The following is a 26472-nucleotide window of genomic DNA, read 5'->3' as shown; positions in this document are numbered from 1 at the left end:
GAAATTGCCAAACCTGGTTAAGCAATTTTAATTATTTTCATGATCTGCCATGAAAGGAATTTACTGGAAGTAGAAAATCTGCACCAAGATTCTACTAACATTTTTCTTTTTAAAATATATATTTAAGATACACACACACATGCACACACGCGCACGCACACACACACACACGTGCAAACAGATAGAGAATGGGTACACTGGGGTCTCTAGCCACTGCAAACTTAACTCTAGATGCATGTACCAACTTGTGCATCTGGCTTTACGTGGGTACTAGGGAATCAAACCTGGGTTCCAACTGCCACACTGCACTCCAAGAAAAACCTACAAAATCACCGCAGCCAATTGGAGTCCTGACAGCTTCTTTCTATACAAGATTCTGTGCCAGCAGCCAATTATTTGAAACTACTCTGCTGCTGTCATAAGATACAATCAATTTCTAAGCTTAATGTTAATACCCCATCCACACCTAAAAGTGTGTCAATAAACTTTTTGTATTAGATATTCTGGCTTGTAGTAATCATACCATGGCACACTGTCAGAAATATGACCACAAATTTTATCCTCTTATTTTTACAGAATCCATATTTAAAATAAGGATTTGTCACTGACCTAAGACATTCTATTCCCCTGAAACCATTTAATACCTTGTGTTTGAGAAATCATGAAATCACGAGCTCTTAGTTTATGGGCTCACGTGCAACAAACACATCTACACTTGCACAGCACTGCTTCTTCCTTCCCACCTCCAGGTGAGCCCAAGGCCAGCCTGGGACTACAGAGCCAGTTCCAAGTCAGTGAGACCCTCCCTCAGGAAAACAAAAACAAAAAAATAAAAACAGTTTTTCAACTTAAGATAGTTTCCTTTTTCTAAATATTTGGCCAAGGACTGGGGTGGTGGCTCAGTGGTAGAGCACTGGTCTAACATGGATGGGGCTCTGGGTTCAAACACAGCAACAAAATGAAATAAACCAAAACCAAAAACCCTTTGGTCAAACCATTCTCTTATCATGGACTGCTAATGCTAATCTTCAGCCCTCAACAGACCATTCTCCAGCCTGATCCTTTAGATTAGCACTGTTTGGTGTTGAGTTGCTATTTCTTCACTGCCTCTTCTTTCCACATGAAAAAAGCTAACTTCTTTTAAAAAACATTTTAGCTGGGCTGGAGAGGTCGCTTAGTGGTTAAGGCACTTGCCTACAAAGCCAAAGGACCCAGGTTCAACTCTTTAGTACCCAGATACACAAGGGAGTACACATATCTGAATTTTGTTAGCAGTGGTTGGAGGCCCTGGCACACGTATTCTCTCTGCTTATTTCTCTCTCAAATAAAGAAAAATAAAGTATTAAAAAAGAAAAACAAAAAACATTTTAGCTTATTAGCATGTTCTAGCTCTGTATTGATCTATGTGATCTACTTGGAGGGAGGCTTGGGTTTCCACATCTTCATTTTAAGCCTGACAGGCACATAGTAGATACTATTTGTAAGGTGAAAAAATGGACAAACGAAATCAATTTTGTTATACGCAGTGCTTTGTGAAGTATTTCTGTATCTTAATTTTATAGGTGAGAAAGCTAGATTGTAGGGTTGAATGATTTGCTCAAGGCTTTTCATAAGATACAACATTATGATCACATCTAGCTTTTTTTTTTTTTTTTTTTTTTGGTCTTTTGAGGTAGGGTCTTATTCTAGCCCAGGCTGAGCTGGAATTCACTATGCGGTCTCAGGGTGGCCTAGAACTCATGGTGATTCTCCTACCTCTGCTTCCCAGTGCTGGGATTAAAGGTGTGCGCCACCATGTCTGACAGCCTTTTTTGTTTGTTTTAATGTGAGAGACTGAGAGACAGAATTGGTGTGCCAGGGCCTCCAGCTACTGCAAGGGAACTCCAGACATGTGTGTCTCTGTGCACATGTGCAACCTTAGGCACTTGTGTCACTTTGTGCGTATGGCTTAGATGGGAACTGGAGAGTCGAATGTGAGTCCTTAGGCGTCATAGGCAAGTGCCTTAACCAGTAAGTCATCTCTCCAGTCCAATCCTGCTTTTTTTTTTTTTTTGTTTGTTTGTCTTTTTGGTTTTTTGAGGTAGGGTCTCACTTTAGCCCAGGCTGACCTGGAATTCACTATGTAGTGTCAGGGTGACTTTGAACTCATGACGATCCTCCTACCTCTGCCTCCCGAGTGCTGGGATTGAAGGCATGCACCACCATGCCCAGCTAATCCTGCTATTTTTAATACTTCTTTAAACAAATACCTTTATGTGTGAAAGAAACACACACAGAAACCCCAGAAAGGAGAAAAAAAGCTAAAAAGTTCTTCTAAAAGTAAAAAAATACAGAGAACTTCTTAGAAATCATTACCAGAGTGGGTTCTTATTCACTAGAGGTAAAATTCAATTCACAGAACACTGTGGACCCTGAGTTCCCAGCACCAACGACGTACCCATCCGGAAATCAATGTAGCCTTCTCCGCCACTGATGACAAGCATAGACTTCAAGGGTGCCTGGCTGCCGGGCTCCTGTGCACACGGCCCAGCTTTTTCACCTGTCAGATCTGTGCCACTACTGCTACTCTGTGGGCTAATTACTTGACCTATTTTATATAGAAAGAGAAGTATATTACTCATCACAAAGGCAAGCAGATAGTAATGCTTTTTCTACATTTTTTTTCAGTTAAACGATCTGATAGCTCACGCTTTCTAATTGTAGTACTTGGAGGAGTGGGACAGGAGGCTGGCCTTAACCTCATGGCAATACTCCCCACTTCTTCTACATGCATTCTGGTAACAGATGCTTCTTTTTCTCCCTTCTACTCTTTCTGATAGGATTTTACTTTGTAGCAAGGCTAACCTAGAACTCTTGATCCTCCTGCCTCAATCTTCTAAGTGGTGGAATTACAGGTGTGCTACTAGACTTAGTGATTTCCTTCATTAGTCAGTATAATTTTGGGTACTGTACTGGGATTTTATCATTGCTTTTCAAAAATAAAAATAAGCAAGTATCCAATGAATATACTTTTTGAGGTAGGGGAAGAGATTGCACAATAACTTCATTCAAGTAGTCTATAGCACTCCAGTCATACCTCCATTATAGAACTTCTTTTTATATAGTACTTAAATAGCCTATTATTCCAGTAACTCAGAATTTGGAGAGGGGGTGAAACCCAGGGAAGACATGATTACATGGACATCTCAACAGAATAATCTAACTCACCTGGGACTGCTACAAAGAATTTCACAGCATCCCTGTGTCCATGGAAGCAGAGTTGTGCATGGGCCATTGAGCAATAGGGTATGAATGTCCCTGGAGTCACTTTATCACTATTTTCATCACCATATACACGGATTACACTTCCAGGACGGTTACCTGGTGCTCCTGAAGTTTTATTTGCTGCAACAACATCAACAAAAAACATCAAATACCAAGATTTTTCTCCTAGAAAACAGTAATGATGCAAGAGGTTACTGGTTAATTCTGAAGATATTATCTAAAAGCTACAGCCAGTTGAGGTAACATAAGGGCAGCAACACCAGTTCAAGGCAAAGCTGGAAAAAAAGAGACAGCATGCTAGTTATTTTTAAGTACCTCAATAAATGGAGTGGGGGATTTTGCCAGTCTAGCAATAACTAAGCTTTTATTTTAGACATTTCAAAAAGTCATCATAGTAAACAAAACAAAACTGAATCTTAATTATGTCTGTTTTGTTTTGTAGTCGTCATTTAAGGAAACAGCATTATATAGATTAAAGTAAGTGGATCTATTTTTAAATACAATCTTTCCTTATACTTTGTCTTCGGTTTTTCCCCCTGTGGTAGGAAAGTGGTGGGGAAAGCTGTGTGTACAAGAATCCAGGCATCACCACAGAGTAGCCTTCAACTACCCCAGGCTGAATATATGCTGATTACTGTAGGATGACCAGACTCACAAAATATCCCCTTTCCATGAGTAAGTAAGAGAAACAGGATGGGTAGCAAGAGTGAACAATGTAGATTAATGATAGTTTTCAGAGATGGTTCATGTTTTTATTTGAAAGGAAACAAAGTCTGAAAGGAAGTTTAGCTGCAACACAAGATGATAAATAGACTAAGCTGCTGAGCAGTTGGTGGCTGTGTAACAGATGCTCAAAAAAAAAAAAAAATCTGCTGCAATGCAGTGACTGCGAGTGGGTAACACTGAAGAACATTCAAGAAGGTGTTCTGGAGAAGAGGGGACGGCCTCACAGTGGCTCTGAGAAGCCAGGAGGAAGAGTTTGGTTTGGGATCTGCACTTACCCCTCAGCCCCAGTAAGCGTCCCTGGTGGAGGATTACGGCTAAAGTGAGAGAGGAGGAAAGGGGACATGGAGAGGAGCACGACAGGGAGGAGAGCATTACTGTGAGCCACCACTCAGTCTTGTCTATTTGGCTCCTAACAAATCATGCCAGCCTGGCATACTACCAAGTAACAAAGTTCTTACCAAGACCTCTATAGAATATCTGTTTAAACAGGACAATCTGATTTACTGTGATTTTAACAAGACCCCATCAGTGAACCCTAAGAACTTCATGTGGAATATTTCCTATTAACTCCCACCCCATTCTTTTCAAATAACTATACTAAAATGAAATTGTCTCTTAAAAAGTAAATAAAATTCAGAGATCTTGGACTCTCTCAAGTTTTAAGAAGTGGTCTGAGCATGGAGACCTATCTATATTAACTACAGATAAGACAGGAGAGTCAAAGAACACTGGTTCTTAAAGACTCCAAATATACCTTCTCCCTTTCCTTCCTCTTCTCTTCCCCTGAAAAATGGACAGAAGATTCTTCTGTATTTATTAAATGGACTGATGGGTTCGCTAAATTATTCCTTGTCTATGCATTTGCAATATAAAACACTCACTTAATGGATAGTCAATGTAATGGAACATGATATGAGAAACATATTAGATACATTTGTTCACAAAATAATAAACCACATTTTATTCAAATAGAGGATAAACCAATGTCTCTGGGATGAGGAAAGACTCAATGATACCTCCTGAGAAACTTTTCCCACAGCTTTTTTTTTTTCAAGGTAGGGTCTCACTTTAGTCCAGGATGACTTGGAACTCACTCTGTAGCCCCAGGCTGACCTTGAACTCATAGTGATCCTTCTACCTCTGCCTCCTAAATACTGGGATTAAAGGTGTGCACCACCACACCTGGCTCCCACAGCTTTTTTTTTCTTGGTTTTTCGAGGTAGGGTCACATTCTGGTCCAGGCTGACCTGGAATTCACTACGTAGTCTCAGGGTGGCCTCAAACTCCCGGTGATCCTCCTACCTGTGCCTCCTGAGTGCTGGGATCAAAGGCATGCGCCACCATGCCTAGCTCCCGCAGCTTTTGTAACCTCAAATACAATAAATGGGATATCCAAAATTATTTGCTAGGGGATATAAAGAACTATGATGAATACTGTTTCTGGATACTGGTATCATAAAATTGAAGAAAAATGAACTTATTTACCTGTTATTTCAAAGATAAAATAGGGTTATATCTCTTTGAAATGAACAGCTGTAACTATAACTATAGGCCCTGACATATAGACACATTCTCTAGAGTTTATATGTTTAACTGAAGAGTGAAATGACAAGTTAATTTCCATATCACTGTAAATTTTCCAGTATCTAAACAATCCCTTCTACTTGGATTCTGGACCTTATTTCCTGAAATTCTCCAATCCATTTTGTGACAGTTTTTCTAAAAATATACTTACTTTCTGTCAATGGGATGGAGATAATGACACCATTTCCTGTCCCCACCCACAGACGATTGCAAGACACCATCAGGGCTGTGATCCTCACAAAGGAGAAGCCCAGTTTCCCAGTACCTGAAAAAGAAGGAAGAGATAGTTCATTGAGAAGCTAGCAGTGTTTTAGACTCTAACTCTCAAGCAGCTCGTTTAAAACAATATAGAAAAGAAGTTTGCTGAAGGTGCACATCGTACTTTATTTTTTTTATTTTTAGAGGTAGTAGGGTTTCACTCTAGTCCAGACTGACCTGGAATTCACTATGTATTTTCAGACTGGCCTTGAACTCATGGTGATCCTCCTACCTCTGCCTCCAGAGTGCTGGATGTGCACCACCATCTTCTTTTCTTTTTAAAGGCTTTTTTTCAGGGGACCGGGTAGATGGTTCAGTGGTTTAAGGTACTTGCTTGCAAAGCCTGATGGCCTGGTCTGACTCCCCTATACCCAACTGAAAGCCAGATGCACAAAGTAGAGCATGCACTGGAATTCATGTGCAACAAGAGATCGTGGCATGCCCATTCTCTTTCTCCGCTTACAACTAAATTAAAAAAAATATATTTAAAATATTTAGTTATTTATTTGAGAGAGAGAGACCAAGACATAGAGAGAGAATGGCCATGCTATGGCCTTCTGCCACTTCAAACAAACTCCAGACACATGTGCCACTTTGTGTATCTGTTTTTACATAGATTATGGGGAATCAACCCGTGTTGTTAAGTTCTGCAAGCCAACATGTTTAACCACTGAGCCATCTCTCCAGTCCCTCCTATAATTTTGTTTTAAAATTTGCAAGCAGAGATGGGGGGGGGAGAGAAAGAAAGAAAGAATGACTATGGGCATATAGGCTCACTAGGGCCTCCAGCTGCTCCAAAGAAAACTCTAGATGCGGTCTGGGGAGATGGCTTAGCAGTTAAGGTGCTTGCCTGCAAACCCAAAGGACCTCAATTCGATTCCTCAGGACCCATGTAAGGCAGATACAAGGTGACACATGTATCTGGAATTTGTTTGCAATGGCTGGATGCCCTGGTATACCCATTCTCTCTCTCTCTCTAATAAATAAAAAGAAATAAGATAGTTTAAAAAAAATTTTAAAAATACTCCAGATGCATGCAACACTTTGTGCATCTGACTTTAAGTGGGTACCAGGGAATTGAACTTGGATCATTAGACCATGCAGGCAAGCACCTTAACCATTGAGCAATCTCTCCAGCCCCCCCCCCCAAAGAAAATATATATATTTTGGTTTTTCAAGGTAGGGTCTCACTCTGGTCCAGGCTGACCTGGAATTAACTCTGTAGTCTCAGGGTGGCCTTGAACTCATGGCGATCCTTCTACCTCTGCCTCCCGAGTGCTGGGATTAAAGGCATGCGCCACCATGCCCGGCCAAAAATATTTTTTTATGAGGGGGATAGGGAGAGAAAGAATTGGCATGTTAGGGCCTCTAACCACTGCATTCGAACTCCAGAAGTGTGTGACAGCTTGTGTGTAGGTGTGACCTTGTGCACATGTGTGATCTTGTGCATCTGGCTTATGTGCATTTTGGGAAGTCAAACCAGTCTTTAGGCTTGGCAGGCAAGCACCTTAACTTAACCACTAAGCCATCTCTCCAATCCCCCCTTTCTTCCCCAAAAATATTTATTTTATTTTATTTTATTTTATTTAGGTTTTTCAAGGTAGGGTCTCACTCTAGCCTAGGTTGACCTGGAACTCACCATGTAGTGTCAGAGTGGTCTTGAACTCACGATGAACCTCCTACCTCTGCTTCCCGAGTGCTGGGATTAAAGGCATGCGCCACCACACCCGGCCCCAAAATATATTTTTTTTAAGCAATAAAGTAAAAAGGTGGCTGAAATGTACATCACACTTTTGTTTGATTTGTTTTTTTGAGGTAGGGTCTTACTCTAGTCCAGGCTGAACTGAAATTCACTATGTAGTCTCAGGGTGGCCTCAAACATGGTGATCCTCCTACCTCTGCCTTCCAAGTGCTTGGATTAAAGGCATGCACCACCATGTCTAGCTAAACTTTTTCTTTTCAAGGTTTGGTTGAGAGTAGTTCTTATACAGCCAGTATGACCTCAAATTTGCCGTAGCTAAAGATGACCAAAGCAAACTCTTCCTAAAAAATTATTTATTTATTTATTTATTTATTTATTTATTTGAGAGAGACAAAGAGGTCCAGAGAGAGAGAATGGGCATGCCAGGGCCTCCAGCCACTGCAAACAAACTCCAGATGTGTGCGCCCCCTTGTGCTTCTGGCTAATGTGGGTCCTGGGGAATTGAGCCCCAAACTGGGGTCCTTAGGCTTCACAGGCAAGCGCGCTTAACCACTAAGCCATCTCTACAGCCCCACAAACTCTTTTTTAAATTTAAATATTTTATTTGACTTCCAGTTAAGATGGTGGTATAGGAACCATGCCAAAGCATCCTGGGGGGAGGGAGGACCTCAGCAAAATGCACTCTTCTACTGAAAAGTGAGGTGTATAGGAAGTCATCAATTGCAGCAGAGAAGTAGAGATCCAGAGCATCTGGAGTCCACAGAAGCGGCTCTAGCAGCGGCAACACCAGGTCTGCGTGGCTACAGCTGCCAGGCTCGGCCTGAGGAGCAGGAAAAGCCAGGTGAGGGGATTCTCCACTCACACCAGCCTTCTCACAAACTCAAGAAACATGAAGGGAGGACAGCAGGGACCAATGGAGGAGCAGCTTGTGCGGAAGAGGATCGCAGGGACCAGAAGAACTTCGGCCACCATCCACAGCCTCCCCTTCCCCACCACCAGCACAAGCGCCAACAAGCACCAGAGACCTGGGGAAGGGAGCTCACCCACACAGCACCCAGCACCAGCAACTAGAGTAGCAATCCAGCGATTCAGCCAGCCTACCTGAGCCCACAGTGCAGCAAAGAGCGACCCAAGCAGGAGCTCAGCATAATTGGGACCAAAACCATCGCAAAAGGTGACTGGGATTACACCAGGTCAGTACCCACCAAATAAGCCTGGTATATAGGCTTAAATGGGAAGTGCTAATTGCACCTTCCATGTCAGGATAAATTACATGTTAAATCTGTTGGATGGCAGAATTTGCCATTCTTTCTTTCTTTTTTTTTTAAATTCTTTTTGTTTGCTTCCTTTTTATTTATTTGAGAGTGACAGAGAGAGACAGAGAGAGAGAGAATGGGTGCGCCAGGGCTTCCAGCCACTGCAAACGAACTCCAGATGCATGTGCCCCCTTGTGCATCTGGCTAACGTGGGTCCTGGGGAATCGAGCCTCGAACCAGTGTCCTTAGGCTTCACAGGCAAGTGCTTAACCGCTAAGCCATCTCTCCAGCCCTGCCATTATTTTTTTTTATAACCTTCACAATATGAGTCCTCTCAAATATACAAAAAATACAATATTTAAGTTCAAAAGGGCATATCTTCTGACAAGTGACTTCATAACTTCTAGTACATTCTACAAAGAATCAAGATCCTATAAGACTTAGAGTCATTGCCTTACAATACTGAAAAAAAATCAAAGGATTTTTGTGTTGAATTCTAGACATTCAGGGTGTGTGTGTGTGTGTGTGTGTGTGTGTGTGTGTGTGTGTGTTTCCTCTCTTTCTCTCTGTGTTGTATGTGTGTTCATATGCATGTGGACACATGTGTGTGCATATGAATGTGGAAGCCAGAGGTTGACTCCAGGTATCTTCCTCCATCACTGTCCACTTTATATTTTTGTTTATTGATTTGAGAGAAAGAAATAAAGAGGCAGACAGAGAATGAGTATGGGTGTGCCAGGGCCTCTTGACACTGTAAACAAACTCTAGACATATGTGCCACTTAGTGCATCTGAGTTTACGTGGGTACTGGAAAATCAAAAACAAAATAAGTAAGGCCTTGAATTTGCAATTCTCCAGCTTCAACTCCTGAGTTCTGGGAGTATAAACATCATGCCCAGCTCCCTAGGGTCTCTTAGTAGGGCATATTTGTTTATATTTTACTTTTTTTTTTTTTTTTTTTTTGGTTTTTCAAGGTAAGGTTTCACTATAGTGCAGGTAGACCTGGAATTTACTCAAGTGTAGTTTCAAGTGGCCTTGAACACATGGCGATCCTCCTACCTCTGCTTCCCGAGTGCTGGAATTAAAGGTGTGTGCCCCCAGGCTTCAGCCCTGCCATTCTTGAATAAGCTACATTTGGGCCTTGTCATTTGTTGCTTCCTGATTTATAGTATCTTTGTTTCCTCTTGTCGTTCATCAGGGAAGGGTCTCATTTGATCACAAGCTGACTTGGAACCCTCAACAGACCAGAAATCTTAGCCTCCCACTTGACAAGATTAAGGGTGTGGGACAACACATATCCTAAGGGACTGTGACTTTGTTAGAGGATATGGTTGTCATAATACCTAGTCTTGCATAAATACTCTGTGAAGTTTGTAATATTCATTTATTTATTTATTTGGCAGAGAAAGGGGGGGGGGGAGAGAGAGAATGGGCTTGCCAGGGCCTCTAGCCCTGCAAATGAACTCCAGACACATGTGACACCTTGTGCATCTGGCTTATGTAGGTCCTAGGAAATCAAACCTGGGTCCTTTGGCTTTGCAGGCAAGCACCTTAACTGCTAAGCAATCTCTGCAGCCCCAAAGCAAACTCTTCTTTGGCTTTATCATCTATCTGAGAAGTCAGGGTTCATGGAAAAAGAAAACACTACAAGGGGTTAGCATTATATATTATCAACCAGTAAGAATGTACAGAGGGGCCTGTGGGGAGATGACTTAGCAATTAAGGCACTTGCCTTTGAAGCCTAAGGACCCAGGTTCAATTCCCTAGAACCTATGTAAAGCCAGATGCACAAGGTGGTGTATGTGTCTGGAGTTCATTTGCAGTGGATGGGGGCCCTGGTGTGCTCATTCTCTCTATCTGCTTCTTCCTCTCTTTTAATTAAATAAATATTTTTTTAAAAAGAATGTACAGAGGATATAAAGTACACTGGGACTATAACATGGGGTTTAACCAGGGAGCTCCAAAACCCAACAACACATAAGACAAAGCAAAACAGCTCTACAAAAATTAGGGTTTATGGTTGGAGAAATAGCTTAGTGGTTAAGGTGCTTGCCTGCAAAGCTGAAGGACCAGGTTTGATTTCCCAGTACCCATGTAAGCCAGATGCACACAGTGGTGTCTGTGCCTGGAGTTCATTTGCAGTGTCTGGAGGCCCTGGTGTGCCCATTCTCTCTCTCAAACAAATTAAAAAAAAATGTATATTTTTAAAATGCAATTTTAAAAATTAGGGTTTACTGATTGAGAAATCAAAGTGTCATTTGATTTTATAAGCTGAAAAGGTTTATAGTATGCCTTAATTTTTTTTTTTTTTTTGCATGGGGCCTGGGGGAATTGCTTAGTGGTTAAAGGCAACCTTACACTTGCCTCACCTTTGTGCATCTGGCTAACATGGGATCTGGAGAGTAGAACATGAGTCCTTAGGTTTTGCAGGCAAGCGCCTTAACCACTAAGCCATCTTTCCAGCCCATAAATAAATTTTTTAAAAATCCATTGCATGTATAAAAGCAATCTTTGTTAACAAAATTTATATATTTTTCTTACTAATATATTTAGGCTCTAAATTTTAGGGAAAGTAAGCTTTTATATTTTAAGTCTTTTTATAATTGATTCTACTTTCAGGCATTTGAAAAGCATAATGATTAACATTTAAGACAAGATCAGTCACTCATAAGTCCTAATTATAAGCACTAAGGGCCTGATAATGAAGCAATGTGATTTAACTTCCATCAGTCTAAACTGGAATATTTAACCTACAGTCAAAGTACATCTCTGAAGTTAGTTAGTTTCCACATGCCTTATTTTATAGAGGCAGTACATAACTAGTCAGCTTCTGTGTGGGAAATGACCCTAAAAGGTTAAAAGTCACTGATTTGGTTCAAGTTTTCTTCAGGAAAGGGACTCTATGACATCCCTAGTAGTCACATTATACTGGATCAGATCCCCCCCCTAAATAGTTCCTGCCTTCACAGAGCATGGTCTCTGGGAGAGACAAAACAAGCAGGAATCCCAAAAAATGAGTACAATCACACTAATGATAAACCCACAAAGAAAAAAGAACAAGAAAATTGAAATGAAAATTGCTCTTAGATCTGCTATGGACTGAAAGCTAAGTAAACCAAGACCAAGAAGGACCGACCAGGCACAGGAGCCAGCACATGTGCGGGCCTTTTATGGGAGTGAGACTATTGAGCTATGTATCAATGTTGGTGGCAGAAAGTGAGCAAGGAGACTAGTGTAGACCATATGTAAACAGTCTTTTGGTTATGGGGCAAAATACAGTTGACCTGAAGGCAACAGTCAAAGTGCATTAAGGGGATTTTTGCACATTGGTGATTCTAGGGAGAAAGGACATTGACCTGGTTTACAGGAATAGTGATCAAGATAAAGAAGTAGTTAATTTAAGGTATTTTTTGTACTTGATAGAGTTCCTAATGTTGATTAGATATGAGGAATAAGAAAGGAACCAAAAAAAAAAAAATTCCAAGCTGGCGTGATGGCACACACCATTAATCCCAGTACTTGGGAGGCAGAGGTAGGAGGATCGCTGTGAGTTCAAGGCCACCCTGAGACTACATAGTGAATTTCAGGTGAGCCTGGGCTAGAGCAAGACCCTACCTCGAAAAACAAAATAACAAAAAATCCTCAAATTCCAGTGAAGAACCACAATGTACACTGGAGCGCCTATTCAATGCTTTCAGAGATAAAAGTTCATTATTCCTGAGACAACTTATTGTCAGGCCTTTTAAAAATAAAGAGAGCCTGGAAGTGTAGTTCAGTGATAGAGCATTTGCCTAGCATACACAAAGGTTCCAGCTGAAACACTGCCAAAAACCAAAGAGAAATAAAACATTTTCTTTGATTGATAAAAACACTTTGGGAGCTTACCTAACATTTTGCTTACATAAGGCTCAATGTCCACATCTTGTAGATGTTGGTAAGTGTGTGCATGATAGAGACGGAGCGTGGAATCCAAGCGAATGGAGACCCACACACCGTCGCCCACCCATGCAAGCTGTCTTACTTGACTCTCCTTCCTGGGGTGTGCGTCAAATGATTTCTAGGACAGAAAGTCAATCACAAAGTTACTTTTGTTACACAGAAATCAAGCTTAAAATGTGCTAATGTGCACACCACTTTAAGGACTGTTTATTAAAGAGGTACCCATATACTGTTTGCCTAATATGACTATCCTGCACATAATTTCCTACATCATTAGGATGCAAAACATATACATACATAGGAAGAAAAGAACCAAATAGTAGCTGATCATGGTGGCTTATACCTGTGACTGTAGCATTCAGGAGGTTAAAGTACAGGAATTGCTGTGAGCTTGAGGCTGGCCTGAGCAACATAGTGAGTTCTCAAAACAACAAGCAAGAGATGGAGAGATGGCTCACCAGTTAAGGCACTTGCTTGCAAAGACTTAACAACCTGGGTTTGATTCCCCAGTACCCATGTAGAGGCCAGATATACTCAAAGTGGCACATACATCTGGAGTTAGTTTGCAGTGGTGAGAGGCCCCTGTGTACCCATTTTCTCTCTCTCCTTGCAAATAAATAAATAAAATGAATCATTAAAAAAAAAAAAAAAAACAAGCAAGCAATGACACAAGAGCCAAAGGACATTGGCCTTCAGCCCTCTACAGGACATCACCTTATAAAAACAGTGCTGGTACATCCATGTGATGCAACAGAGGTCAGACTGATTTTAAAGATTTTTGTGTTGCTGCAGAGAAATATCTGAAGATTCTACTGGGAACTAAACAAGAAGGAACCCACATTGTTGTATAAGGAATAGACATGAAAAATAAACACCACATGGTTATCTGTGGGATTTATTTGTTTCTTTTTTTGGGAAGAAGGGAGGAATGAGACAAGGTCTTGTTATGTAGCCTCAAGCTTGCAGCAATCCTACCTCAGCACCACCATGCCTAGTCTTACCTGTAGAATTTCTAAGGAAGAGGATAGGATTTAGGGCAGGGGAGAAATACAATCTTCACCTTAAAATTTTCCTGTTTAATTTTTTTTAAACAATTAGAAGAAGGAATTTATATAATGTGTTCAAAACTTTTAAAGAAAACAATGAGCTGGGCGTGGTGGTGCAAGCATTTTATCCCAGCACTCAGGAGGCAGAGGGAGGAGGATCACAGTGAGTTTGAGGCCACCCTGAGACTCCATAGTTAATCTATGTCAGCCTGGGCTACAGTGAAACCCTACCTAGACCCCCCCCCCCCAAAAGAAAAAGCAAACAAGGCTTTCTTAAAAGGTCTTGATTTTCACAAATATGTTATTTTTATTTCTCAGTTTGTGACACACATGTGAATGAACCTGGGGTGGGGTGAGAGGAACTTGGGAATCCTCTCTCCAATCCCTATAAAAGTAAACATATCAATAGCCATGTATTCAAATAAAATATATACATACATCTATGGATACATATATAGAATTATATACATATAAATCATTATGTATGAATCCTCTTTCCCTAAAACAAACTCTCGTAGTTATGAGCGACAAAGGGGGTGAAGTAACACTGAAAACCAAAACACTGAAAAGTATTTCTAATATCCTCTAAAACACAGATTTGGAAAGCAATTTCTATTGAAGCTGAAGATAACTCTAGTTCTTTAGTCTTTGGGCAATACAAATTCAGTAATACAGACAACACAGGTAACTTACCTCTATCTTCATAGCCTTTGGCTGAACCACATAGATTTTGTTCCTATAGCCACACCAGACTTTGTCATGAACTACAGTCATGCAGCGGATGGAATGGTGAGGACGTCCAAGGTCTAAGAGGTGATAGTTTGACAAGTCCCACTGCCCATCTTTAAAACAAGAAGTAGTTTATAGTGAATTGTACCACTGTTTATTTATGAAGCACTTGACGTACCATGTATTAAACTGTAAAGAGTTCAAAGGTCATCTGATCCAATTTGCCACCCACCACACAGTACCTGGAGTCCCTTTAAAGCATGCTTTTAGGGCTGGAGAGATGGCTTAGTGGCTAAGGTGTTTGCCTGCAAAGCCTAAGGACCCAGGTTCGATTCCCCAGTACCCATGTAAGCCAGATGCACAAGGGGGTGTATGCAGCTGGAGTTTGTTTGCAGTGGCTAGAAGCCCTGGTGTGCCCATTCTCCCCACCTTTCTGCCTCCTTCTGTCTCAAATAAATAAAAATTGAAAAATATTTCTCTTTCTAAAAGAAAAGGCATGCTTTTGAGAACAGTAATTTGACAAATCAGTTACAAGTTATCTGTGTATGATAATGTTGTTAGGATTGGAATGGATTTAAGGCTGGGTGTAAGCTTAGAACAGAGCACTTCCTTAGTATGTACAAGACTGGGTCCAATCCCTGGCAGTATATGCATGCACAAGTGCACACACAGCAACACAAGAATAGACTTAAGGTCTTTTGAAAATAGTATCTATCTCACTCACCTAAATTTTGATGGATTTTTTTCTGCATAGAAATTAAGACAGTTCATTGCTAATCCTTTAGGAATAATGCATATAGGGGCTGGACAGATGGCTTAGCAGTTAAGGACCCAGGTCCAATTCCACAGCACCCATGTAAGCCAGATGCGCAAGGTACCACAAGCATCTGGAATTCATTTGCAGTGGTTGGAGGCCTTGGCACACCCATTCTCTCTGTCTCTTTCCCCCCCTGCTCTCAAATAAGTAAATAAATAGAAATAAGAAATAAACAATAAATAGAAATAATATGTCTTTAGATTTATTTTTTTAATAATTTTTTTGTTCATTTAAATTTATTTATTTGAGAGCAACAGAGACAGAGAGAAAGAGGCAGGTAGAAAGAGAATAGGTGCACCAGGGCTTCCAGCCACTGCAAACGAACTCCAGATGTGTACATCCCCTTGTGCATCTGGCTAACATGGGTCCTGGGGAATGTCTTTGGATTTAAAAAATAGAATAATGCATATAGTTTGAGCATCACTAATCTATAAATTTGAAATTGAAGATTTCAAAATTCTTCATTAGTCTATACTCATACTGAATGGAAAGACAAAGAATAAATATAATACTGACTTTAGTTCTAAAAATATTTTATTTTATTTTATTTTAGAGAGGGAGGCAAATAGAGAAATAATGGATGTACCAAGGCCTCTAGCCACTAAAAATGAACTCCATACACATGTGCCACCTTGTGCATCTGCTTTAAGTGGGTACTGGAGAATCAAACCCTGATCATTAGGCTTGGTAGGCAAGTGTTTTAACTGCTAAGCCACCTCTCCAGTCCCTAATCCTAACTTTATTACAGTTCTCTGTCTTCTCCTTTTGAAACACATCATTTTTGGCATGGCTTCTACCTATCCTAGCTGATAGCTCCTTCTCCCTAACTCTACTTTGCTGATGTACATGGATGTACATGGACTACAGCTGCCAGGGTCATAACCAGTCCTGTTCTGGATACTTTATCTCCAGAGGCTTTAGCTGTTCCTACCTCATATGAGTTTACAATCCACCATTAGACAACTCCTACTCCTCAAAAAAATCTCCTGCTCTTCTGAACATGAAAAAAAGACTTCACAATGATCCTCAGTAAATATGATTTGTCTTATCTTCAACATGATTTTTTATTTTTTATTTTTGAGAGACAGAGAAAGAGGGGAATAGAGAGAGAAAGAGGCAGAAAGCCAGACAGTGGGGCACACCAGGGCCTTTCAACCACTGTGAGCAAACTCCAGATATGTGTGCCCCCTTGTGCATATGTGTGACATTGCATGCGTGTGTCAATTTTGCATTTGGCTACGTGGGACCTGGGGATTTAAACATTAAACATACATTCTCAGGCTTCACAGGCAAGTGTCTTAGCTACTAAGCCATTTCTCCAGCCCTTCAATATGATTCTGGATTCAGTTAATGAATGGACCTATTACTCCATTTTTTTCTTGGCCCTTACACTTATTACCTAAAGGCCATACTATTCTGTGTTTCAGTTTCCTCATCTGTGCAGTGAGAACAACAATAAAACCCTCTTCTTAAGTAGTGATGCTTAAACACATAAAATTCTACAAAGAACCTCAACAAAGCAAAATATATCATTCACAAGAAAACACCATCAATATCTGCAAACCAGTCAGCTCCAAATTGCCTAAGTATCACCTACTCACATACCTTTATGTTTTTTGAAGTAGGGTCTCACTCTAGCCTAGGCTGACCTGGAATTCACTATGTAGTCTCAGGGTGGACTTGAACTCATGGCTATCCTCCTACCTCTGCCTCCCAAGTGCTGGGATTAAAGGCGTGTGCCACCACACCTGGCTTGCTTACATATCTTTAAACCTAAAAGGATGTGAGATTTTGCTAAAAGCTTTGTAGTAGGGAAGAAATGAACTTCTGAAGTGATACATATTTCCCTAGCTCAATCTATTCAAGGTAGCTTTCCTTAAAGTACTACCTTGTTGAGCTGTCTGTGATGGTAGAAATGTGACATAAAAATTACTAAAGACAACTTTACTGAATTAAAAAAGAGTTTTGAAGCTGGGTACAGTAGTACACACCTGTAATTCATGCACTTGAGAGGCAAAGGCAGGAGGATAGTGAGCTCAAAGCAATCTGTCTACACAGTAAAATCAGGTATCAAAAAATAAAACTTAGCCAGGCATGGTGGTATACTCCTTCAATCCCAGCACTCTGGAGACAGAGTAAGAGGATCACTGTGAGTTCCAGGCCAGCTCGAGACTTACATAGTGAATTCCAGGTCAGCCTGGGTTAGAGCAAGACCCTACCATGAAAACCCAAAAATAAAAAATAAAGAAAAAAATTAAATGTAAGTAAATGGAAATTATTTTTGCCACTAGGTTGTTTTTTCAGGTAGGGTCTTGCTCTAGTCCAGGTTTACCTGGAATTCACTATGCAGTCTCAGGGTAGCCTTGAACTCACAGTGATTCTGCTACCTCTGCCTCCTGAGCGCTGAGATTAAAGGCATGTGCCACCATGCCCAGCAGAAATTATGTTTAAATCTTTTTTTTTTTAATTTTTATTTATTTATTTGAGAGTGACAGACACAGAGAGAAGGACAGATAGAGGGAGAGAGAGAGAATGGGCGCGCCAGGGCTTCCAGCCTCTGCAAACGAACTCCAGACGCGTGCGCCCCCTTGTGCATCTGGCTAATGTGGGACCTGGGGAACTGAGCCTCGAACCAGGGTCCTTAGGCTTCACAGGCAAGCGTTTAACCACTAAGCCATCTCTCCAGCCCAGAAATTATTTTTAAAGTATGGGACAAAAGAAAAATTATCCTCAAGAAATGTTTCCTAATTGAGTCTATCAATGCAAAACAAATGCCACATTATATAAGAGCACCAGAAAACACTAAGCTCCTTGTTTATTGTGGTCAATACACTTATCAACACCTATACTACTGATGCATAACATATATTTATTTATGTCATGCATTTTTAATCTACGTAAACCCTTATTCCTTCTTCTGTTCAGTATTTCTTTAAAATATCAATCTGGGGCTGGAGAGATGGCTTAGCGGTTAAGCGCTTGCCTGTGAAGCCTAAGGACCCCGGTTCGAGGCTCGGTTCCCCAGGTCCCATGTTAGCCAGATGCACAAGGGGGTGCACGCGTCTGGAGTTCATTTGCAGAGGCTGGAAGCCCTGGCACGCCCATTCTCTCTCTCTCCCTCTATCTGTCTTTCTCTCTGTGTCTGACGCTCTCAAATAAAGAAATTAAAAATTTAAAAAAAAAAAAAATATCAATCTGCCCGAAAATGCTTTGCAAAGCAACAGATTAGTATGTGAGTTGTATACTCCTAACCACTCACCAACTCCTCTGTGGAAGATTGCAAGGGTGCCATCAGCCAGGGCCACTAACACAATTCCTTTCACATGTCTGCAAACAGGAAAAAGGAGTTCAAAATCTCTACTCAGGAGCACCAAATGGTCCACATGCTATCATACCAATGCATGGCACCTCTAAGGTAATTTGTGATGAGGAGCTGACATAGCCCTCAAATGAACATGCTGTTGTCCTGAGAATGTCTTGTTGGAAAAACAGCATGTATGGTATTACAATTGTTTTGTTGTCTGGCTCAAGCTCTTCTCACTGTCAAGAGTTCACATAACTCCACAAACCAGAGAAACACGCTTTGAGTTGAAGTGAGAGTCAACTCTGTGGACTTTTAGACAAACTGTTGGAACTCTGACAGTCAACACATGGAAAAGGACTAGCAAAGAAATGGCCTAATCAGCTAATTCCCAAACTATAAAGAACAGCTTGAAATAAGTATAAATTAGTAAGTAGTCATTTTCTTTCTGGACTACTAAAGGGAAGAATCAATCTAGCAATTTTCTCTTTTACTGAAAGTTTGCTGCTTTACTTTCCATTAATTTCATTCTCATTCAACTTCCCTAGTTTTATAATGGTCAAAACAACTGAGCAAACAAATCAAACTTGTATATTGATTTAGTCATGAGATAAATTATTAGCTTTATAGTCTTAAAAGCTACTTGATACCAAAACTAACTAAAACTTTTAAAAGGAAAAGAATTTTAAAGTAAAACTTACACAATACTGAGAATGGAGTCTTTGAGCTTAATGGAATGGAGACACTTCCTCCACTGGGCCACAGACGAGTGGACATACAAACTGCAGGAAGAGTCAGGGTGAGTGAGGCACCGACAGCATGGAACCACTCTTCTATCTAACAAGAACCACACTCTTTCCAGAAGAAAGAAGAGTAATATATGCAGCATTTTAGAATAAGGGCCGATGCTTTGTATGATAGTCAGAAAACAAAAACCAAGAGTCAAGGTATGCCTAAGACAGAGGAAATAGACTATTTAAACAAATGGCCTATTTGGGGACGAAAAGGTAGGACTAGTGTTTATACTGTTGTATTAGTTCATCAGTCAACTAAGTTCTACCACACCTTGCACAGATTTAAAAATCTTATTTTTGGGCTGGAGAGATGGCTTAGCGGTTAAGCGCTTGCCTGTGAAGCCTAAGGACCCTGGTTCGAGGCTCAGTTCCCCAGGTACCATGTTAGCCAGATGCACAAGGGGGCGCACGCGTCTGGAGTTCGTTTGCAGAGGCTGGAAGCCCATTCTCTCTCTATCTGTCTTTCTCTCTGTGTCTGTCGCTCTCAAATAAATAAATAAATAATTTAAAAAAAATCTTATTTTCTTCTAAGAATATTATATAAAGAGAACATCCTGTGACAAAGAAAATAGATCTTGCCATTTAGAATCAACATAAGTTTAGTTTATAAGGTAGTTAGAACATCAAATTCAACTTCAAATTTTATGTGCATGTAAAATTTTTAGAATTCACATTAAAAATATTTTTATGTATCTGCAAGTAGAGAGTGGGAGTGGAGGAATAGGTGTGCCAGAGCCTCTGGCTATACTGCTAACGAACTCCAGATGCTACAAACACCACTTCGTGCATTTGGCTTTATGTAGGTACTGGGTACTGGGAAATCATACATGAGCCATCAGACTTTGCAAGCCTGCATCTTAAACCACTTGAACCATATCTCTAGCCTCTTAATCCACATTCATCTTTTATTTGTATTTTTTTTATTATTTATTTATTTATTTGAGAGCGACAGGCACAAAGAGAAAGACAGATAGAGGGAGAGAGAGAGAATGGGTGCGCCAGGGCTTCCAGCCTCTGCAAATGAACTCCAGACACGTGCACCCCCTTGTGCATCTGGCTAACGTGGGACCTGGGGAACCGAGCCTCGAACCAGGGTCCTTAGGCTTCACAGGCAAGCGCTTAGCCGCTAAGCCATCTCTCCAGCCCTATTTGTATTTTTTTTATTAGTTATGTACACAGCATGTATACAGCCATGTTGGTCCCATCGTTACCCTCCAAAGGGACCTTCTTCGTTGGGGAATGTAGGTCATGCATTGTGGGGTTTATTTGTATTTTTTCTCACTGCATTTTCATTATCATTTGGTTAATTAATTTACAGGGTTTTTTTTTTTTTTTTTTTTTTTTTTGAGACAAGTCTCACTACATAGCTGAGGCTAGCCTGGAATGCTATGTGGCTCAGGCTGACTTTGAACTTGAAATCTTCCTGTCTCAGCCTGACAAATGATGGGATTACAGGCCTGTGCCACAATGTACAACTCATTTTTTGCTTTCAAATGCAAAAGTAGAGGGCTAAGGATATTGTTATATTAGAAATGGTGGCACTTACCAGCCATTTTGAGCTCCAAGCCACATGGTTGGTAAGAGACTACTCATTTTCTGGGCTTCTTCTCTCACCAGGTCTTGTTCATTTGGCAATACTGGTATCTGATCTTTATACATATCAGAGTCATTACTAGGAAAATGACACAAGAAAAATAAAGTTTAGTATGCTCAGCTTTAATTGTCAGGGACAGAACATTTCTACAATGAAGTTTACAAACACACACACACACACACACACACACACACACACACACACAATATCAAACAACTAAAATTCTAGAAAAGCCAATGCTAAATGCCTAGGTAAATATTTCAACAATTGTACCAGAAATACTAGCCAAGGTACAGACAGGGGAATAAGACATAATGATATTTAGCACTTAATATATAAATTATGACTCTCAAAAAAGAAAAGTTAAAACCAAACCAACAAGAGGAAAGGAGAGACAGAGAAAAGGAAGGGAAGGAGGGAAGGAAAATATTTATGTCTCTTTGTTATTAGTTTATTCATTTAGTTATTGTTTTGTAGTTTATAATAGTTTCTTCTGTGGAGGGTTGGGAAGGAGAAGGGAGAGATGGCTTTTAAAAGACACACATGTATGCTTGCACACACTGTGAAGGAGGGGCAGAGGAGAGAGGAGACTGATGTAAACAGAACTTTCTAAAATAAGTTGTAGTGTGCCTATATTCTATCACAAAACCTTTCTTTTGGGTTGTTAGATCACATTTAGTAAAAAAAGATATATATGAGCTACCAAATTAAAAATATGACTTAATTCTTAAATTAATGATAAATGTTAACAGATTCTTAGTTGCTCTATATACTAAGATTTTAAGAAGGATCGTTTAGAGAGACTATTGTCTAAGGGGATCTGGAGAAGGCAAGAAAGAAAGTAAAGGAAGCTGGGCATGGTGACATATACCTTTAACACCAGCACTTGGGAGGCAGAGATAGGAGAATCGCCGTGAGTTCAAGGCAACCCTGAGACTACACAGTGAATTCCGGGTCAGCCTGAGCTAAAGTGAGACCCTACCTCCAAAGGAAAAAAAGAAAAGGAAAGGAATTTATAGCCCTTTAAAGGAGAAGTCTAAAACAACAAAAATGTTTGCATGAAAACTAAATTTGAAAAGTCAGTGAAGTTCATTTAGGAAAATCAAATAGTGACAAATTTAAACAATGCCCAGTTTGGATGATAACTGGAAGAGTAAGCAGGGTGAAAATGGCCAAGAGTTACTAATTGAAGAGAAGGTAGAGTACTACACTTTAAAAAAAAAAAAAAAAGAGCCGGGCGTGGTGGCGCACACCTTTAATCCCAGCACTCAGGAGGCAGAGGTAGGAGGATAGCCGTGAGTTCGAGGCCACCCTGAGACTACATAGTGAATTCCAGGTCAGCCTGAGCCAGAGTGAGACCCTGCCTCGAAAAAACAAAAACAAAAACAAAAAAAAAAAAAAAAAAAAAAAAGAGTGATAATGACCAGGAAAATTTGGATCAGTACTCTGTGGTCAAGATTTTGTTTATTTTTAATTAGAAGAAATGTCTGCAGAGAGAAGAGAAGAGAAGGTAACAGAAGGGCAGAAAGCAGTTCCTGGTCCACTATGAGGATGCCAACTAGTTGGACTACTCTGGCCTGCTCATGTTATTTTGGTATATACTGCTAGTCTCCCAAGTTACTAACTTAGGATGATGTACACATACCTTGACTGAAACACTGGAGAGAGGTCTTCTGGGACTTGAACTCCCAGCGGATCTGTAAACACATGCTCTGTGTACACACCAGTCTGTGTGGTGTCCACAGCGTCTTCAGTGGACTCTGCATTGCCTTCTGTGGCTTCTGTAGCTTCTTCTGCTGTTGGAACATTTTCATCAACCTCACTATTTTCTGCTTCCATGTCTACAAAATACATAAAAACACTCTATGCTGAATTTGAGCTTTTTTCTAATATTTTCCTTACATAAATGATGGGACTTCACTGATCCTTCTTCATAGTGTACTAGGAAATGGAGAACTCTTGCTTGCATGTTGTAATGGTTAAGGTGTTATCAACTTGATCTGTTTAGTAATCCACAGAAATCCCTTTCAGTGGGTCTCTGAGGTTGCTTCCAGGAAGGATTAGCTGAAGGAGGAAGTCAGAGCAGGCAGCCCCTCTCAGAGGGGGACTTCATATAAGGAAGCTCTGGGTGAAAAGGGCCCCTTCCTTCCACTTGGCTGCTGGAGCTGCTTGCTGCATTCCAGCATGGATTGAAGACCAGTGTCAATTGGAGACTTGCATGGACTGAAAATCAACGGCTCCTCAGGAAGCCTCCATGCCTTCAGTGCTGGATCGGGACTTCTGAGGCATCTAGCCTTGTGGACTGAGCAGCTAGCTACTGGGCTCCTTGATTCTTGGGCCTGAAACTGCTATTACACTACTGTAAGCTAATCAACAAATTCCCTTTTTAATATAATTCATTCTAGCAGTTCTGACCCTCTAGAGAACCCTGAATAATACACATGTATATCTTTTTTCCAGTTCTTTCATCCTTGCTATTTCAAGACTGACAAGTCCAGAAAACCAAATGCGGTGGCACACACCTGTGATCCCAGAACTTCAGAGGTAGAGACAGGAGGATTAGAAGTTCAAGGTCATCCTCAGCTACATAGTAAGTTTGAGGCCAGCATAAGCAACATGAGACCCTGTCTCCAAAAAAAAATAGATTTGACAACTTCTGTCTTGGTGATAGCTCAATGGCTAAAAATGATTGCTGCACAAGCCTGATAACTAGTTTAGATGTCCAGAACCCACATAAAGGCAGATGCATTAATGCACACATCTGTAACACTAGCATGCCTACTTCACAATGGGAGCAGGACAAAAGAGAATGCTTAAAGTTCTCGGGCCAGCTAGCCTAGCATTTGCAGTGACAAACAAGAGGAGGAGGAAGGCTGGTACCAACACCCAGTGTTATCCTCTGACCTCCATATACATGCCATGGCATATGCATGCCCTCTACTACCTAAGACTGACAAGTACATGCGGACTTAGGACAAATACCTGGGGTTTTCTCTACAACCGGAGAAGCACCATTGGTACTAGGGGAAGTGGCAGTTCCTGTCACACCTTCTGTAGAACAACCAACCACAGTGATTCCTCCCAACAAGCTGTCTGTCTCTGCTGAACTGTTGCTTGTCATGCTTCCACACAAGGACGCTTTGTCAACCTGACCAGATTCTGAAAGCTCTTCTCCTGCAGGGTAGTCTGTTTCCCGGGCTCCTGGAAAAGAGAAACTTTATTTGAATACTTAAGTAAACTCCTACAAATAGCAACTTTTCCCACTAAAGCTAGGTTTGAAATGAGTGCATGCAGGTGAAAGATATAGCTAACTTGAATATACTGCCATGATGGCAGCATTACATATATGTAAAGCGATCACGACAAAATGAGAAAGTATCTTATAAAAAGTAAAACAAAGGGTGGGAAGATGGCTTAGTGATTAAGCATTTCCTGCAATGCCTAGTGATCCAGATTCCATTCCCTAGTACCACATAAAGCCAGATACACAAAGTGGTGCATGTATCTGGAGTCTGTTTGCAGTGGTCAGAGGCCCTGGCACACCCATTCTCATGTTCTTTTTCTCTCTTTGCAAATAAATAAATAGAATATTTTTAAAAAGTAAAATAATATTTTTATGAGTTCACAGACAGATGGAAAGTATAAAAATGTCAGGGGAATACCCTTTTTTTTTTCTTTTCTATTCATTTGAGAGAGAGAGATAGGTAGGTGGGTAACCTAGATAGGTAGCTACATAGATGGAGGATGGGCACACCAGGGCCTCCTGACACTATAAACAAACTCCAGATGCATATGCCACTTTGTACATCTGGCTTTATGTGTGTACTAGGGAACTGAATTTGGACTGACCAGCAGGTTTTGCAGGCAAGTATGTTTAACCATTGAGCCATCTCCCCAGCTACTCCCTGCCCCTGCTTTTTTCCACAAGATAAAACTAGGTGCTACATATATAGCTAATTGGTAAAGTATCTGCCTTGCGATCAGGTAAGTGAGTAACTAAATGCATTTGATCCCCACATTAAAAATAAAGCCAGGCATGGTGGCTCATGCTTGTAATCCCAGTGATGTGGAGGTAGAGACAGGAGAATCCCTAGAGCTTAATGACCAACCAGTCTAACCTAATTAGGAGAGTTCTAGGCCAGTGAGAGACCTTGTTTAAAACAACAATGGATAATTTTATCCCCCCTCCCTTTTTCATGGTTGGGTCTCACTCTAGTCCAGGCTGATCTGGAATTCACTATGTAGTCCCAGACTGGCTTTGAACTCCAGTGATCCTCTTACCTCTGCCTCCTGAGTGCTGGGATTAAAGGCATGCATGACATCACAGTGCCTGACACTACTTACACAAGACCTTCATAATAAGAGGAAAAAATGATGACATCACTATAGAAGAGAGACTAATTGGAAAGAAGGGATTCAATGGAGGGTGGATTTGAGAAGGGGAGAATGGAGGTGGGGATGGGAATTATCATGGTTTATGTCAGTATTTATGCAAGCTGTCAATAAAGAGTTTAAAGGCATAATGAATAGTGTGTTAAGAACAGCACCTTAGCGTGTCCAATGGCACACATGGGCCCTCACACATACTCTCTCTCGCTCACACACACCCACAGATAAAACCTGGATTAACTTTAGGTCATCATTATTTTTTAGGGAGAGGGAGTGAATTTTTGAGATAGGGTCTCACATGGCCCATGTTGGCCTTCAACTCCTAATCTTCCTGCCTTTTACCTTTCAAGTGTTGGGATTATCACTATCACACATGGCAAGGCAACAATAACTTAAAAACCAGAGAGGGTAGGTTGCAGAGATGGCTTAGTGGTTAAGGCACTCACCTGTGAAGCCCAAGGACCCAGGTTCAATTCTCCAGGTCCCACGTTAGCCAGATACACATTGTGGCACATGCATCTACAGTTTGTTTGCAGTGGCTAGAGGCCCTGGTGTGCCCATTCTCTCTCTGTCTCTCTCTCTCCCCCCCTCTGTCCCTCTGTATCTAATAAATAAATAAATAAATAAATAAAATGATTTAAAAAACAAACAGAAGGGGTCTAGGGAGTTACTTTAGTGGTTAAAGGCATTTGCTTGCAAAGCCTGAAGACCTGGGTCAATTCCTCAGTAATGCTAGATGCAAACAGTGGTGCATTAGCCAGGCATGCATGGTGGTGCACACCTTCAGTCCCAGCACTCGGGAGGCCAAGGAGGAGGATCTCTATAAGTTTGAGGCCACCCTCAGACTACACAGATAGTGAATTCCAGGTCAGCCGGACTAGAGCAAGACATTACCTCAAAAACAAACAACAACAACAAACAAGGCTGGTAGGCAGAGGTAGGAGGATCACAGAGAGTTCAAGGCCAGCCTGAGACTCCATAGTGAATTCCAGGTCAGCCTGAGCTAGAGTGAGACCCTACCTCAAAAAAAAAAAAAAAAAACAAACAGAAACAAAAACAAAAATCTTATTTAC

At 40.9% G+C, this 26472-nt stretch overlaps 1 protein-coding gene across 16 annotated transcripts in view; it reads right to left on the bottom strand.

Annotated features, from left to right (window-relative positions):
* The window catches only part of Spag9 (sperm associated antigen 9), a 177056-nt gene that overhangs the window by 6309 nt on the left and 144275 nt on the right, over positions 1–26472 (bottom strand). For 10 of the 16 annotated variants that reach the window (XM_045159326.1, XM_045159327.1, XM_045159329.1 and 7 more), the window contains 11 exons: positions 23993–24211; positions 22656–22851; positions 20963–21088; positions 19324–19404; positions 18581–18648; positions 14469–14617; positions 12676–12847; positions 5726–5839; positions 4266–4304; positions 3208–3384; positions 2438–2587 (listed from right to left, as the gene is read on the bottom strand). In XM_045159326.1, the coding sequence (XP_045015261.1) occupies positions 2438–2587; positions 3208–3384; positions 4266–4304; positions 5726–5839; positions 12676–12847; positions 14469–14617; positions 18581–18648; positions 19324–19404; positions 20963–21088; positions 22656–22851; positions 23993–24211 (1491 nt within the window). The remainder of the gene's footprint in view (positions 1–2437; positions 2588–3207; positions 3385–4265; positions 4305–5725; positions 5840–12675; positions 12848–14468; positions 14618–18580; positions 18649–19323; positions 19405–20962; positions 21089–22655; positions 22852–23992; positions 24212–26472) is intronic. The other 6 variants (XM_045159330.1, XM_045159334.1, XM_045159335.1 and 3 more) reach the window with 2 other exon arrangements.

Source organism: Jaculus jaculus, chromosome 9 (assembly GCF_020740685.1).
Source record: "Jaculus jaculus isolate mJacJac1 chromosome 9, mJacJac1.mat.Y.cur, whole genome shotgun sequence".
Lineage (NCBI taxonomy): Eukaryota > Metazoa > Chordata > Mammalia > Rodentia > Dipodidae > Jaculus > Jaculus jaculus.
Note: the sequence above shows the minus strand (reverse complement) of the source record. Positions and strands in the feature narration are given on the sequence as shown.